The sequence below is a fragment of the Nicotiana tomentosiformis genome, chromosome 7 (assembly GCF_000390325.3).
Source record: "Nicotiana tomentosiformis chromosome 7, ASM39032v3, whole genome shotgun sequence".
In the NCBI taxonomy this organism is placed as follows: domain Eukaryota; kingdom Viridiplantae; phylum Streptophyta; class Magnoliopsida; order Solanales; family Solanaceae; genus Nicotiana; species Nicotiana tomentosiformis.
In genome coordinates, this window is record NC_090818.1 from 1,028,634 (window position 1) to 1,045,213 (window position 16,580).

The following is a 16,580-nucleotide window of genomic DNA, read 5'->3' on the forward strand; positions in this document are numbered from 1 at the left end:
CAGCTCAAGAAAAGACTCGCAGCTGCTTCCTGAAAAGTCTCGCAACTGCTTCCTTTCTTCTATAAATAAAGGAGTTTTCAGTTCATTATGTACATCAATTTAAAGTTGAATAATATATCAATCTCTCTCTATACTTGTCTTCAGTTTATTTACTTTATAGTCTTTATTTTATACGGCAAAGGGCCAAATATACCTCTTTACTTTTGAAAATTGTCTAAGAATACCTCTCGTTATACTATTGGGTTATCTATACCCCTGCAGTCATACTTTGGGTTCAAATATACCCCTTAATTAAATGGAGGGACACGTGTCATCGTCCTATTGGTCAATTCTAAATATCTCCTAATTAATTAAAAAGACTCATTACCCATACCCGAAAAATAATTTTTTAAAGCAATTTTTTTTTGTAAAAACTGAAAAAAAAACTGAAATTACTTTTACTAAAAACTAAAAAAGATGAATTTTTTTTTTTAGTATTTACAAAAAAACTGCTTTAGAAAAAACTAAAACATATTTTCTAAAACAATGTTTTTATAAAAAATTGGAAAAAAAAAAAGCTGAAAATCAATTTTCTAAAGCAAATTTTTTTGTAAAACCTGAAAAAAACTGATTTTTTTTTTACTAAAAACTGAAAAAAAACGAAAACATTTTTTTTCTAGTTTTTACAAAAAAAATGCTTTAACAAAAGCTGAAAAATATTTTCTAAAATAATATTTTTGTAAAAATTGAAAAACAAAAACAAAAAAGTAATTTTCTAAAGCAATATTTTTATAAAAACTGAAAAAACAAATATTTTCTTTTTTTTTTTTTAAATTTTTAGTTAAAAATATTTCAGTTTTTTTTCAGTTTTTAATTGCTTTTCAGTTTTGTTCATCAGTTTTTACAAAAATATTATTTTAGAAAATATTTTTCAATTTTTTTAAAGCAATGTTTTTTGTAAAAACTGGAAAAAAAAATATTTTCGTTTTTTTCAGTTTTTTTAAAAAAATGTTTTTAGTTTTTTCTAGTTTTTACAAAAAAAAAAATATTTAGGGTATAAGTAATGAGTCTTTTTAATTAATTAGGAGATATTTAGAATTGACCAACATGGCGATAACACGTGTCCCTCCGTTTAGATGAGGGGTATATTTGAACCCAAAGTATGACTGCAGGGGTATAGATAACCCAATAGTATAATGAAGGGTATTCTTAGACCATTTTCGAAAGTAGAGGGGGTATATTTGGCCCTTTGCCGTATTTTATAACATCTAATAGTTTTTTCGTTATTCTTTTGCAGGACAAAATCTTCAACTCTAATACCTACCGCCAGTAGAAGAACAACAGTGATAATACTCCTAACTAAGTTGTGCTAAACCTACTCAGCAGAATGTAAAAGCAGAGTACTCTTTATCATTTTGCCAGGTAGAAAGAACTGGATGATTTACAAGCATCAAATCTCTAGCTTTATAATAATCTCTCTATCCCTCTCCAATTTTTGCTACGCTGAATACATAATAGGAGAGAACCTGTGCAAAGGTCTTAACTAATACTTAAATTAACAACAAACCACATATCACTAATTGCTTGATACGGATAGAATAACATATTATAGAGGTTCTGAACAGCTGGTTCCGACTTTACAAAATAGGGGAAAGACCATTTTATGCCATTAGCACAATTTCGCCATGTGAGCCTGAGGATGCAAGAAAATAAGGATATAAATAAATGTCAAACAAGACAATTTAAAATACACCACATACAAACAAGACGATAGGAAGAAAACATACATCTGTCAAAAATATCCTTCGCCAACAGCAGTAAACTATCTTGGTCTTCAGCCATCTTCGAAACTCTCGCTTCTTCCTTAGCTGCTTCAGCTGCTACAAATGATTTATTGTCAGCTTCTGCAACCTTATAGACAGCAGTCTTTGCTGCTTCTTCAACAGTATCACCAAGATAGGTACTACTTGGAAACTGTCTTGGCCCAACATGTTTTTGTTTTGGGGTAGCTGTCTTTGTTCTTTCTAACACCTCTTTCTTAATCCTGTAGCAATTCTCAAACTGCAGTGGATTCCGCAAACCAAAATGCCAGAATTCAGAATTTTAATAGTCAGGTGAATATCAGAATGCAGTATTCGGTGGTTCAGCAAGTATACAACTAATTCCTTCACGCTCTTTAGCTTGTCTTTGATTCCAGTTTCAAAAATCCATAAATCATACAGATCATTATGTGGTAAAAGAGAGAGGCTGCTGAAAAGATGCACTTTACTGATGTAAAGCACCTAAGCCACATAATGATATATGAATGAGACACTGCACAACTTGGTTATGATGACCTTAATTGTGCCGCTACTCCAGCTTCAAACATCTGAAAACTGGTAATGAAACTTAGCATACTCATTCAAGCAAGCTATTAGCTTTATAAGGGTGTTCCGGAGTGTCGGTTCTACTTAGATGATTTTTTCTTATAGTTCTTCAAGAAAGTCGAAAAACAAGCACATGCAGCTTTATGTTTAAAAACCAGAGCAGTCTTCTGGCGCCAAAAGAAGTTACAAAAGAAAGTGTTACCAGTAACCCAACTGATAAATGAGAACAAAAACAAGGCGACCTTTTCAAGTTTGTCTTGTTGAACAAGCCTCCTCAGCCTAGAACTCAGCAGCCTTCTGAAGTTTTGGGGCACCTCATGCCTTTGCTGCAGTAGATACAAAAACAATAAGAAAGGTTTCCTTCAGTCAATTCTCGCATAGAGTATTATGCATTGAATTATGATCAACCAGCAAATACATTAATGAACTAACTATTTTATCAGATAATAAAAAACAACTATTAGAATTATTGAACCTCAAAATCTTGAATTCCATATGACATACTTCTGCAATCATTCTTCCATGTGTGCAGCAGGTCTGCAACGATTTCTTGCTAGGCGGTGGGAGTAAGTTTTTAGTTCTCTTCACTAACCAATTTGAAATGAAATCTTTTGAAAAAAAGTTTTGTTCTGTTCATTAATTAAAGTTGAAATGGTTTCCTTTTTTTCCTGGAATGAATTCTAGCTCTCTTTGCCACAGAGAGAAAACCTGGATATCTTGAGGGATTGTAATTTTATCCTCTCTGTCTGTGTCATACTTATCTTTCAAGTATGACTAAGAAAACATGGAGATGTAAACAAGAAACACAAACACATATTCTTTAGGTCTTTATGTTGGACGACAGTAAAGGTCTTCATCTCATACATGGCTACGCCACATTATCATTTTAATGACCTTGGAACTGTAACTGCTTTATAGTTTGTAGAAAATCCTATTGTTATTATTGATAGCACTTTTATCTAGCTTCAGAAAACTTAAAATTCATTTCTGAATGGTCAAAATCACAGGGATTGCCTAATTCACAGTACTATTAGTAAAATATAACAGTTTATTTGAATGTCAAGGAGTAAGCAGAAGTATCAAATACCTCATGGATGGCTAGAAAAGTCAAAAGAGAAAACCAGAAAGTATAATGGTGCTGCTTTATACCTCAATGAAGTTAACAATTGTGCTTGTGTCTGATCCATTTGGCTCTTTTAGACTTGAAAGTGCATCATATATCATTTGATTGTACCTAAGAATAAGAATAAAGCAATAATATTATTTCAAGAAAACATGAACGGAATTACTAGGAACTATGAGAGAAGAAAAACGAAAAATGGTAATGTACACAGACGGCTATCAAACACTGTTATATATTTTGTTCTTCCACCTATATTCAATTATTTGGTAGGAGATGCAAGCGGTTCTCTGCAGTAGATCCAGCTAAAATATTAAAATAATGAGCATTCATCACAACTAAATTAATATTTTATTTGAGATACCAGGAAATGATGAGTATTCATCAAGCACTGTGTTGCAGGAATTCTAATATGGTCAATTTGAGACATATGACTCTTTATTTAGACAGTAAACGGGCAAACAGTAAAATTACATCTTTGAGTCCTTACTACTATCCATGTTGGACCAGATTGTTTCACCCCATAATCAGTAGCTAATAGATTACCATAACTATTGCTTATCTTTTTTCCAAATCAGTGTGATTTAACAATAAAAAAAGTTTGACCAAGATGAAATCATTATCTCAAAGAATATGGATTTGATTTAACATCTCGTTCTGTGAATTATTCAAGAATTTGAAAAGGAAATCCAGAAAGACAAACTTAGAAGTAGTTTTTCCGTCTAATGCGCATTTTGAAGAATCTTCCATGATGGTGTCTGCTGCTGCATCTTGTAGAACTGGAGTTGAGGAAACAGGGGCCTGTGTGATGAGCAATGGAGCTGCAGGAGCATCAGCCTTCACTTTTTGTGTCCTAGATTTATCTCTTGGTCCTTGTCCATTGGCACTAACATTCAAATTTCTCCATTTATCCTATATGAAATGTGATGCCAGAAGTTTAGAAGATAAAATGAAAAGAACAGTTCAATGCAAGAAAACCATAAGATTCGTATAGACATCCAAATCAGCTTCTTCGTTCCGCAAGCATTAAGAGGCAAGGGGATTCAAAACATTAGGCTAACAGATTACATCTACCGGAAAGCATTAGTATATTACATCAATGCTTAACTGTAAAATTGCAATCTTCACTGGACGTATGCTTATCTGTCATAAATAACTATTCTTTAAGGCCAGAAATCGCAAAACACACAGCTTGCAAGCAGGTGTTCAACCTAGGAACAAGCAAATATCTTCAAAAATTATCTGTATTAAATCTAGGTCGCTTGAAATGTAGCAAAATCACAACGACTTGGCAATGGTCAACAGACATTAGAACGCCGTACAGGAAGCTAAAGAAGGAGACAAGTTGCTGGCTAGATGATGTTGGAAGAAGGTTTCCTCTTGGTCAGTATCATAAACTTGTCCCCTTACCTATAGCTGCCAAAGTTGACTTGAAAAAATTTAGCTGCCAAATTTCCTTTTTTATCAGTAACTTAAAAAAATATAGCTGCCAAAGTTCATTCGTCCCTGTTGTAATCACTAACAATCTTTCATTACACATATCTACAATATCCTTTCATAGATCTAAGCTTCTATGGTAATAGGGTAATTCCTATCATATAGGTCATCGAAGTAATTTTTTGAAAACTAAACTTTCAGCACTTTGAAATATGCAGCACGATTGAATCCCCTACGTCTAAAAACTACACTGTACAAATAGGATACAAACAAAACATTTTGTGTATATGTGAATTGTTGAAATCCCTTGATAGAAATGTGTATATTCATTCACTGTGCAAGTTTGCATTTTTTTGACTCCTTGTTAAAATTTCTGGCTAATAATTGCAACTAGTTACAACATATCAACTTCATCTTCAGTTAATATAGACTTAAATTTGATCTTGACCTAAAAAACAATCTCATGTCTGCACTCCAACATTTTCCTCTAAATTCTAATACAGCAACACTAATGGAATACATTAAACGAATATCTCACTAATTACATGAAAACATATTCCTGCCAATATTCTCAGTAATCAAGCCGGCAACATAGATATGCTATGGCACATCCACTTCTATACCGTGACATGATTGTGTAAAAAAAAAAAAGGCAGCCCGGTAGACTAAGCTACCGCTATGCGCGGGGTCCGGGGAAGGGGCGGACCACAAGGTCTGTCGTACGCGCCTTACCCTACATTTTTACAAGAGGCTATTTCCACAGCTCGAACACGTGACATGATTGTGTAAATATTTTATATACCGCTAGTGCATATAAATTAGAAGAATTAATCCAAATAGCCGCCCACCTGTTTAAACTAAAAATAATAGGTGAATATACATATATGTATAATTCATGTATAATATGTGTATAACCATGCATAATCAATGTATACCGTAAATATGACAGGCTATTTGGGTAAAGATCCCTATAAATTAAATTCTTTTTACAAAAGACAGGTCAAGTACAAAACTTTTCGTCTCCCCGATGTTAATTCAGAAGAAATTGGAAGGAAAAAAGGAAAACCTTAAGATCGATGTTGGAGCGAGAGTAAAGGAGGTGATTGAATTCAGGGTCTCTTTGAATATTCTTCCATTTGCCAGCTCCGTGCTTTGCGACGCCGGCACGAAGTGCTTCTTCTTCTTCAGATGTCCATTTTTGCTTTGGATTTCCCATCTCTTTTTCTCAATTTTATCTTTTACCAGCTGCTGCAGCTGCTTCTTAAACCCTCCTCTGAACTGATCCTCTGTTTGTTTTTTGTTTTTTTTTAAAACGGCGTTTACTTCTTCGGTTGGGGTTTTTGTGTTTATTGATGTTTTGGCCCCTCAACTATTTATTTTGCAACTTGAACCTTGTTATTTTAATTGTTTTGGTTTTCCTAACCCAATAAGTTGGGAATTTCTTCAATTTATACATTTATACTGATATGCTTTGAATCTGGAACCCAAGAATCTCTTTTGTAAAAAATTGTACTATGCAAAAAGGTATAAATAATTTTTATGTATATTATTGGCATAAGGGAAGCTTTACTATAATAATAAAGAAAATTCAAAAATTACTTTAGGTTATAGGTTTAAATCTTAAACTTGAAACTTTACAATTTTTGAATTTTTACTACATACTTTGTTTCGCCACTGCTATAACCTCCGCCCACACCATCAAGATAATTTATTTCTTTAGTGATTATTTTTGGGAGCATTATTTTTTCTTTGTAAAAATAAGCCCGTTTATGTTTCGTAAAATCACCAAATAGAATGCAAGTATCCTGCAATATGAAGAAGGTTGAACTCCTTGAATATCAAATTTTATATAAGAAGATAAGAGTAATATCCTGAGAAAAAAAAATCATATAAATTACTAAAAATAAAAAAGCCTAACTTGATAAAATCCAAATAATAATAATTAAAAATAGATCGATAACAAGCAACTACAATAGTTTAAAGAATTGAAGATATGGACCTTAAGTATTTATATACGATGGGTATACCAACATATTTGGGAAAGTTTATTTGCCTAAGCATTTTTTCTTGCAAGAGAGATGCCATATATATATATATATATATATAAAGTACGGGTTCAATAATTTTTGCTTAGATCCTGTATTCATATTAGAAAATTCATTAAATATTTATAAATATTTAATTATGAACTTACTAACAAAAACGAGCTATTGATTCGATGTCAAATTCAAAACCTATAAACTTCAAACTATGTTATTGTGTTGTCCACGTAGACTCATGGTTTAGTGGTCTATTTAACCTGTTATGCCCTTTAATTTTTAGTTTCTAGAACTAAAAGGGGATGTAAATAAACAGATGCTCTTAATTTAAAAGAATATCCCTAAAACAGAATCCAAACATATAAAAGGAAAACAAGTAGGAGATTCCTCAGTAATCAGACCCATAATTCACAAGCATCTATATTCACATTGTGCCCACATTTCTCAAAGAACGTGCTGGTCAATTGGTATTTTGGCTCTTTACAAATTTGTTTTTAGTTTTATGATCTTATTTTTTGTTTTACACATGGGAGATTTACTTTTACACGTAAGAGATATGTCTTTTATACCTAAGAGATCTAAAAGGATTATTTTTTAAAATTCAAAATTATAAAGGGAATGATATACAAATAGCTCGTGTGTCCAAGTGAAACCAATTACTACCAAACCAAAAAACAATGAAAAAGAAATAAAAGACTGGGAGTTGGAATGTGACCAAATAATATTATATAAATATATAAATAGATAGATAGTCCGATGCACGAAACATTACACGTTCACACAGGTCTGGGTAAGGGTCATACCTCAAGGGGTATAATGTAGCGGTGATAGGTCTAGTGCATACTTTATGGGTTCCTCGGAACCCGATAATTTTTGTGCAGATAGTGTATTTCTAGTAAGAAGTCCACTAACTATCTATAAAAAAAATTACTAGAGCTCAATTACTATACTTGAAATCGATGTATGAACTCATGAAGTTTAAATCTTGGATTCGCTTCTATAATGTATAGGCAGTTTACCCTGATATAATCATTAGTAACTGATTTCATGGCTTGAACCCGTAACTTATAGGTCACATGTAGACAACCTTACCGTTGTTTTGAAGGCTCTCCCCTTGAAGAGATATATATAAGTCGATATCAATTAAGGACCACTTGCTCTTAATTTAGACTAGTATATAAACCTAGTATTGTCCCCCTGGTAGACATGTATATATACCTTTGTGCCACATGCAAGTCATAGGCTTCAAATTCTCAAGTACTCTATATATATATATATATATATATATATATATATATATATATATATATATATATAGGAATGCGATCTTTTGAAGATGCCGAGAAATATTGTAACGATAAAGTGCACTTTTTAAATTATGGTCCTAAACTTTCTGTTATGTAAGTACTTTAATTCTTTAACTATTTGTTGAAATTAAAAGAAAAGTGAACTATGAAACGTACTTAATACATTCTTTACACTTTATTAGTTTGTGTTACATATTCCACTAAAGTCTTTTAATCATTCTTAATATAAAGACTAGTTTTAAGGGCATGCATTGTGGTCTCGTTAATTATTCCTTCCATTTCAATTTATGTATTTTACTTTTCTTTTTACTATATTCTAAAAAGAATGTTAACATTTTCATTCTATCCTCAATAATGACACTCTCTTATAAGAGTATGAATTAACATGGCATATTATACAGTTATAGGGATGAATTTCGTTTTTAGCATATGTTTAAGTTTTACAATTCACTTTATCATAGAGTAACTATTCTCTTTTTAACTTTGATCTAAACAACATCAAATCTTCTTTAAAATAAGTTAGAGAGCTCTTCTCTCTAGCATGACTTTTTCTCTTAGTTGCGACTGAACGATGAGGAAAACGAAGAACGGAAGGAGAGGGCAACCAGTTCAGGGGAGTAATCCCTGTAACAATCCAAGAAAAAGGAATGTTCTGCAATCAGCAGATGCAAAGAATACTAAGAACATCAATGTTATACAAGGAATTATTCCGCTAGGGTTAAGCCGCCCTCCTCGACGGCACCAACGATGATTCCAGCGATAAGTTCTCCAGTAAGAGTAGATTCAACTCCCACAACAATTGACCAGAGAAGACCGTCTTAGGCAGACATGGTGGAGGAAGAAAGTGCATGGGAAATTGGTACTAACCAAAACCCTAGGATCATAGAGAAATCCAAAGCTCACTCATGGAGTAAGATAGTAGGTCCCGTTCCGGAAGTTAAGGGATTATATCTGACTAGTGATGAAGCTAGTAAGAAGAATGTCAAAATAACAATGGAAGATATTGACGGTGAAATAGTTTACTGGAAGTCGGTTGTTATATGCTATGTATTAGGGTCAAATCCTCCGCTACCGGCAATTGATGGCTACTTTAGAAGAATTTGGGGATCACTGGGTATAGATAAAGTTGCTCAAGTGAATAGAGGGGGTTTTCTGGTAAGATTTCATTCAGGAAAAAACAGAGTCAAAGCAGTAGAAGAAAGAATCCAGATGTTCGATAAAAAATCAATGGTTGTAAAACCTTGGGAACCAGACATTGATGTAAGCAAAGAGCAAGTGGATAATATCCTTGTGTGGATTCGACTAAGGGGAATGGATATCAAATATTGGGATAAAGCAGCACTGATTACAATTGTTGGAATGGTAGGCAAACCTCTCAAAGCAGATAAGGCAACAACTAACAAGGAGAGACTAGCATTTGTACGAGTTCTAGTGAAAATTTCACTTAGTCAGAAGTATCCAACCTCTGTTCTTTTTGAAAATGAATGGGGAAAATCATAGAACAGAATGTAGAGTATGAATGGAGGCCCATCTTATGCCCAGAGTGTAAAAACTTTGGACATGAACTACAAGACTGCAGGAAAATACAGAAAAAGGAGTTAACTAAGAAAAGAAAGCAAATAGAGGAGGTGCAACAAACAAATAATGCAGTACATAAAACACTACCACAAGGCCATCAGAAGAAGGGAGAAGAATTAGGGAGTAACCTTCAAGAAGCAAGCGCAAGTAAGGGTGGTAAAGGCAGAAAGGGACCTAGGAATGAAGATATTAATAGAACTATGGTGATCAGTACCAAGACTTGGTAGGGATGGGGCAAGCCCCCCTCCTAATGGATAGGATAGGCTTTTCAAATGTAAAGGGTCTAAATAGGCTGGCAAAACAGAGGGAAGTTAATCTGTTTATGCACAATTGTAGGGTAGGCCTATTTGGACTCCTAGAGACTAAGATTAAGAGAGCTAGAGCACATAAAGCTACTCTTAATCTTTGTAATATGTGAGTTTTTACAACAAATCTAGCACAACATAAAGGAGGTAGGATCCAGGTGGTGTGGAAACCAACTATATATGATATTAGTATAGTTAAAATAATTGATCAGTGCATTCATTGTATAGTCAAATATAGAGGGACTAGTAAGCAATACTGCCTCACAATAGTATATGCCTACAATGACATGGCATTGAGAAGGGTATTGTGGAGGGATCTGGAGGACCTATTAACTCAAATACAAGGTCCATGGGCAGTCTTGAGAGACTTTAATAGTGTCCTGAATAGAGAGGAAAGAGTTGGCAGCCCTGTGACAATGGCAGAAATGAAGGACTTCAGAAAATGCATGGAATCCTATGGCCTTCAAGAGTTGAGATCCATTGGGGCTTTCTACACATGGAACAATAAACACAGTGGTGCAAATAGAGTTATGAGTAGGATTGACATGGTTATGGTTAATATGGATTAGATGATTGATCTACGAGCCTCAGAAGTAAACTTTATGAGTGGAGGATTGCATGATCACCACCCTACAGTGGAGCACTGGGAGGATGGAAACACAAGCACCAGGAGGCTATTCAAATACTTCAATATGTGGAAAACAACACTAGATTTTCAAAGCAAAGTTAAAAGAAGGTGGGAGAAAAGAAGTACAGGAACAAAGATGTACCAATTGGTGGGGAAACTCAATAGATTGAAAAGAGTTCTAAAGGAGCTAAATAGATCTTTTTTTAATGAAGTAGTACTTAACCCAGAACAAGCTAAAGAACAACTATTGGATTGCCAGAAAAAGATCCAACTTGAACCTATGAACACAACACTGATACGAGAGGAGAAGGAGTTGTCAATGACTTATCACAGGAAGCGGCTAACGAGTGAGTCATATCTTAGACATAAGACAAAGGTGCAATGAGTGACTCAAGGTGATAAACACAAAGGTGTTTCATAGCTTTATGAAAGCAAGAATGAATGAAAACAAGATATTCTATATACGGGAAGATGGGGGCTAAACAATAACTAATATAGAAGGAATTGCTCGAGCATTTGTAGGATTCTATACAGAATTGTTGGGGACAAAAAAGATAACAAATCACATTTATGCACCAATCTAGTTAGAGCATGCCCAACTATGAATGAGGAACAATGGATAATGCTAGAAGCAGATTTCACAAATGCAGAGGTAAAACAAGCATTATGGGATATTGATGGAGAAAAAGCACTAGAGCCAGATGGATATGGGAGCAACTTCTTCAAAGATTGTTGGGGCACTGTAGGGAAGAATCTAACATATGGTGTATTAGAGTTCTTTGCTACAAGGAAGATGTTGAAGGAACTTAATAGCACAACAGTCATTCCAAAAGAAAAACATGCAGACAGTGGGAGATTATCGACCAATTGAATGCTACAACACAATGTACAAAGTCATATAAAAAATGTTGTGTAATAGGCTCAAGCAAATACTACCATACATAATCTCGGAGAACCAAAGTACCTTTGTAACAAGTAGAACTATTGTGCAAAACATACTTATATGTGAGGACCTAGTGAGGCTATACAATAGAAAGAATATGACAAAGAGCTACCTAATAAAAATTATCACGACCCTAATTTTCCTCTGCAGTATATCGTGATAGAACCTAGTCTCTAAGACCAGGTAAGCTTATCAATTATGCGGAATACAAAACTGAAACTCAAATCTCAATATATAAAATAAATCAAATCGCGATTCAAACTCTCAAAACCCGGTAGAAATAGGTCACAAGCTTCTAAGAGAAATACTAAGTGTCTCTAAACATCATAATCTAGTGAAGATAAGGAAAACAACATAATAAAGATAAATGAGGACTCAGAGGTCTGCGGACGCTGGCAGATGTACCTTAAATTCTCCGCGTACTGACTAGCTCACTGATACATGGTCTGATGGGAAGTACCTGGATCTGCACAAAAAGATGTGCATAAGCATAGTATGAGTACGCCATAGCGGTACCCAGTAAGTGCCAAGCCTAACCTCGGTTGAGTAGTGACGAGGTCATGTCAGGCCCTACTGGAAGTAATAAAAGACAGGGTGAAAGTTTATCAATATAATAATAATAATAATAATAATAATAATAATAATAATAATAATAATAATAATAATAATAATAATAATAATAATAATAATAATAATAATAATAATAATAATAATAATAATAATAATAATAATAATAATAATAATAATAATAATAATAATAATAATAATAATAATAATAATAATAATAATAATAATAATGACAATGAGAATAATTCAAGTAAGTAGTATGTCACAATTCAACTATATAGAATAAGGGCAAATAATACCTCACAGAAGAAAAACAAGAATTTATAAATTTAAAGAAAAACACAAGTAACCAAAATCAAGTGCAACCACAGAGAAATATCTACAAGGGCAATCCCGAGGTACCGCCTCGTAGTCCCAAATTATAAATAAATTCACAATATCTTATTTCCTTATATCAACGCGGGAGCCTTCACATTTAATTTTAAAGAAAATATTTTTTCCGAAATAGCATCCCACGTGTTAGCCACCCTTATCACACCGCATGACTTTTAGTAGTTCCCCTACTAACCACGCGTATCAAGCCACCCTTATCTCACCGCATGCGTTTCAACACATAGACCTTATACCACAACGTGCATATCAATATCACAATTTGCACGTCAAGTGCCCAATTATTTCAACCTGCCAAAATAAATGAATAACAACATTATTTCCACAATAAGGAGCTCACGACTCAATCACAATATATACAAAATCTCACAACATATTCGGAAGTGAATAACTCAACAAAAATAATATTTCACAAATTTAAAACCTTGCCTCAATACCAAATTTTTAATGTCAAATACTTCATATTAATAATAATTAATTAAGAAATTCAACTTTCAAATGATGAGCACGGAATAAAAGAAATAAAATTTCAACTAAACAAGTAAAGCAATTTGTAGGAAAAATGTGAGGCAAATTTAAAATATAAAAAAATAGATCAATGATGATGAATATAACCGGATAAAATAATTTAATTAACGTGTAATAGATATATACCCCATTTAAAATTAGAGTTTTCTATATTTAGCCTGTGTACACACTCGTCACCCTGCGTATACGACTTTCAACACATCATAATTATCATATCAATACCAATCCTAAGGGGAATTTCCCCCACACAAGGTTAGACAAGTTACTTACCTCGAACCGGGTATTTCTTTACTCTGCTATGCCTTTGCCTCGCGAATTAGCCTCCGAAAGCCATGTATCTAGTCACAATTAATTCGATTCAATCAATACAAATTATTGAAATTTATTCCATATAAAAATACTAATTTTACAACAAAAATTCGAAATTTAACTCAAATATTTCTAGTGGGACCCACGTCTTGAAACCCGACAAAAGTTATAAAATATGAACGTCCATTCAACCACGAGTCCAACCATATAATTTTTACCAAATTCCGACATCAACTCGACCTCCAAATCTCAAATTTTTATTTTGAAATCCCTAGGCCCAAATCCTCTAATTTCACCTCAAAAATATGTAATTTAGTCGAAATACTCAATGATAATCCAATATTATTGACTAAAAATGATCACAAGTGACTTACATCAAGTTTTCCCGTGAATTCTCTCATAAACAATCGCTCAAAACCGTGTTGGAAATGTCCAAAAATGGCAGAAGCTCGAAACCCCTCTGATTTTGTACACTGCCAGAGGTTCTGCTTCTGCGGAAACTTAACCGCTTCTGCGGTCTCGCAGATGCGAGGTCCCGCCTGCTTCTGTGGTTTCGTTTGCTTCTGTGGACAAGAGGTCCGCTTCTATGGTCTCCAGTTACACCTCTTCACTCCGCATCTGCGGAGCATGACTCGCACCTGCGGGCTCGCAGATGCAGAGATCTTCACGCACCTGCGACCTAGCCCCAGGCCAAGCCCCTTTTCGCTTTTGCGCATTGCCAGCCGCACCTGCATGAATAGTTCCGCAAGTGCGATTGCACGAGAATGCAGAAAACTCCAGCATTGTTCTAAGTCCAAATTTGATCCTTTAACCATCCGAAACTCATTCGAGGCCCCCGAGATCTCAACCAAATACACCAATCAGTCCTAAAATATCATATGAACTTAGTCGAAACTTCAAATTACATCAAACAACGCTAAAACCACGAATCATACTCAAATTCAAGCTTAATGAAACTAAGAAATTCCAACTTCTACATTCGATGCCGAAACCTATCAAATCAAGTCCGATTGACCTCAAATTTTGCACACAAGTCATAAATGACATAATAGACCTATTCAAATTTCTAGAATTGGATTCCGACCCTGACATCAAAAAGTCAACTCCCCGGTCAAACTTTCAAACTTAAACTTCTATTTTAGCCATTTCAAGCCTAATTTAACTTCGGACTTCCAAAAATATTTCCAGACACGCTCCTAAGTCCAAAATCAGCATACGGAGCTATTGAGATCATCAAAATTCTATTTCGGGGTCGTTTACACATAAGTCAATATCCGGTCAACCTTTTCAACTTAAGTCTTTAACTTAGGAACTATGTGTCCCATTTAACTCTGAATCCAAAAACCAAACACCCTGGCAAGTTACAGCACCACGATATAGCATTGAGGAAACAAAAATTTAGGGGATCAGGGTTAAATTATTCGTAACGAGCGGCCGGGTCGTTACATTTTTCCCCTCTTAAACAAATATTTGTCCTCAAACGGGTATAGAGACATACCTGAAGTGGTGAAAAGATGAGGATAACGGTTGCGCATATCATGCTCGGTCTCCCAAGTCGCTTCCTCGACCGGATGACCTATCCACTGTACTTTTACTAATGCAATGTTCTTCGATCTCAATTTTCTAACTTGTGTGTCCAAAATGCCACTGGTTCCTCAACACAAGATAGATCCTTGTCCAACTGGAATGAGCTAAAGTCTAACACATGAGATTGATCGCCTGATACTTCCGGATCATGGAAACATGGAACACTGGATGAACTGCAGTAAGACTAGGTGGTAGTGCAAGTCTGTAAGCCACTCTCCAACCCACTCAAGAATCTCAAAAGTCCCAACATACCTAGGGCTCAACTTGCCCTTCTTCCCGAATCTCATAACACCCTTCATGGGCGAAACCCGGAGCAAGACCCGCTCACCAACCATGAATGCAACATCATGAACCTTCTGGTCTGCATAACTCTTCTATCTAGATTGGGCTATCCGAAGTCAATCTTGAATCAATTTAACCTTTTCCAAAGCATCCTGAACCAAATCCATACCCAATAGTCTAACCTCTCCTGGCTCAAACCAACCCACTGGAGACCGGCACCGCCTCCCATATAAGGTTTCATATGGAGCCATCTCAATGCTCGACCGGTAACTATTGTTGTAGGAAAACTCCGCAAGTGGCAAGAACTGATCTCAAGCACCCCCAAAATCCATCACACACTCACGAAGCATATCCTCCAATATCTGAATAGTGCACTCGGATTGTCCGTCCGTTTGAGGGTGACATGTTGTACACAAATCCACACGAGTACCCAACTCTCTCTGTACGGCTCTCCAGAACCGTGATGTAAATCGCGTACCCCGATTAGAGATGATAGATACCAATACGCCATGAAGCCTGACAATCTCGCGAATGTAAACCTGCGCCAGCTACTCCGAAGAGTTTGTAGTAACAACAAGAATGAAATGAGTTGACTTGGTCAATCTATCCACAATCACCCAAACTGCATCGAACTCCTCTGAGTTCATGGGAGCCCAACAACAAAATCCATAGTGATACGCTCCCATTTCCATTCTGGAATCGCTAACTTCTGAGGCAATCCACCCGATCGTTGATGCTCATATTTCATTTGTTGATAATTTAGGCAGCGGGAGACATACTCCACTATGTATTTCTTCATCCGCCTCCATAAATAGTGTTTTCTCAAGTCTTGGTACATCTTTGCATCACCCGGATTAATGGAGTACTGCGAACTGTGAGCCTCCTGGAGAATCAACTCACGCAAACCATCTACATTGGGTACACATAGCCTGCCCTGCATCCGTAATACACCGTCATCTCCAATAGTGACTTCCTTGGCATAACCATGCTGAACTGTGTTTTTAAGGACAAGAAGATGCGGGTCACCATACTGACGTTCTCTGATACGATCTTAAAGAGAAGAGAGCGAGAAACCACACAAGCCAAAACTCGACTCGGCTCCGAAATATCCAGTCTGAAAAACTGGTTGGCTAAGGCCTGAACATCCAAGGCCAAAGGCCTCTCTCCTACTGGTAGATATGCTAAACTGCCCAAACTCTCCGCTTTGCGACTCAG

General features: G+C 35.2%; 2 protein-coding genes across 3 annotated transcripts; one reads left to right on the forward strand and one right to left on the reverse strand.

The window, feature by feature from the left end:
• Positions 1-1,367: 1,367 nt before the first annotated feature.
• On the reverse strand, positions 1,368-6,186 carry LOC104099015 (telomere repeat-binding factor 4-like). Of its 2 annotated transcripts, XM_070181216.1 has the most exons (7): positions 5,969-6,186; positions 4,169-4,377; positions 3,495-3,579; positions 2,588-2,671; positions 1,767-2,040; positions 1,594-1,672; positions 1,368-1,515 (listed from the first exon to the last, which is right to left on the reverse strand). In XM_070181216.1, the coding sequence occupies exons 1-6, from the start codon at positions 6,116-6,118 to the stop codon at positions 1,641-1,643; spliced, it is 834 nt and encodes a 277-aa protein (XP_070037317.1). In that variant the 5' UTR covers positions 6,119-6,186; the 3' UTR covers positions 1,368-1,515; positions 1,594-1,640. The 2 variants fall into 2 exon arrangements, with proteins under 2 accessions (XP_070037317.1, XP_009604177.1); XM_009605882.4 differs by having other exon boundaries at positions 1,368-1,672.
• Positions 6,187-9,076: 2,890 nt separating this feature from the next.
• On the forward strand, positions 9,077-9,748 carry LOC104099019 (uncharacterized). The gene has a single exon (XM_009605885.1). It carries the CDS (start codon positions 9,077-9,079, stop codon positions 9,746-9,748), a length of 672 nt encoding a protein of 223 aa, XP_009604180.1.
• The last annotated feature ends 6,832 nt before the right edge of the window (positions 9,749-16,580 follow it).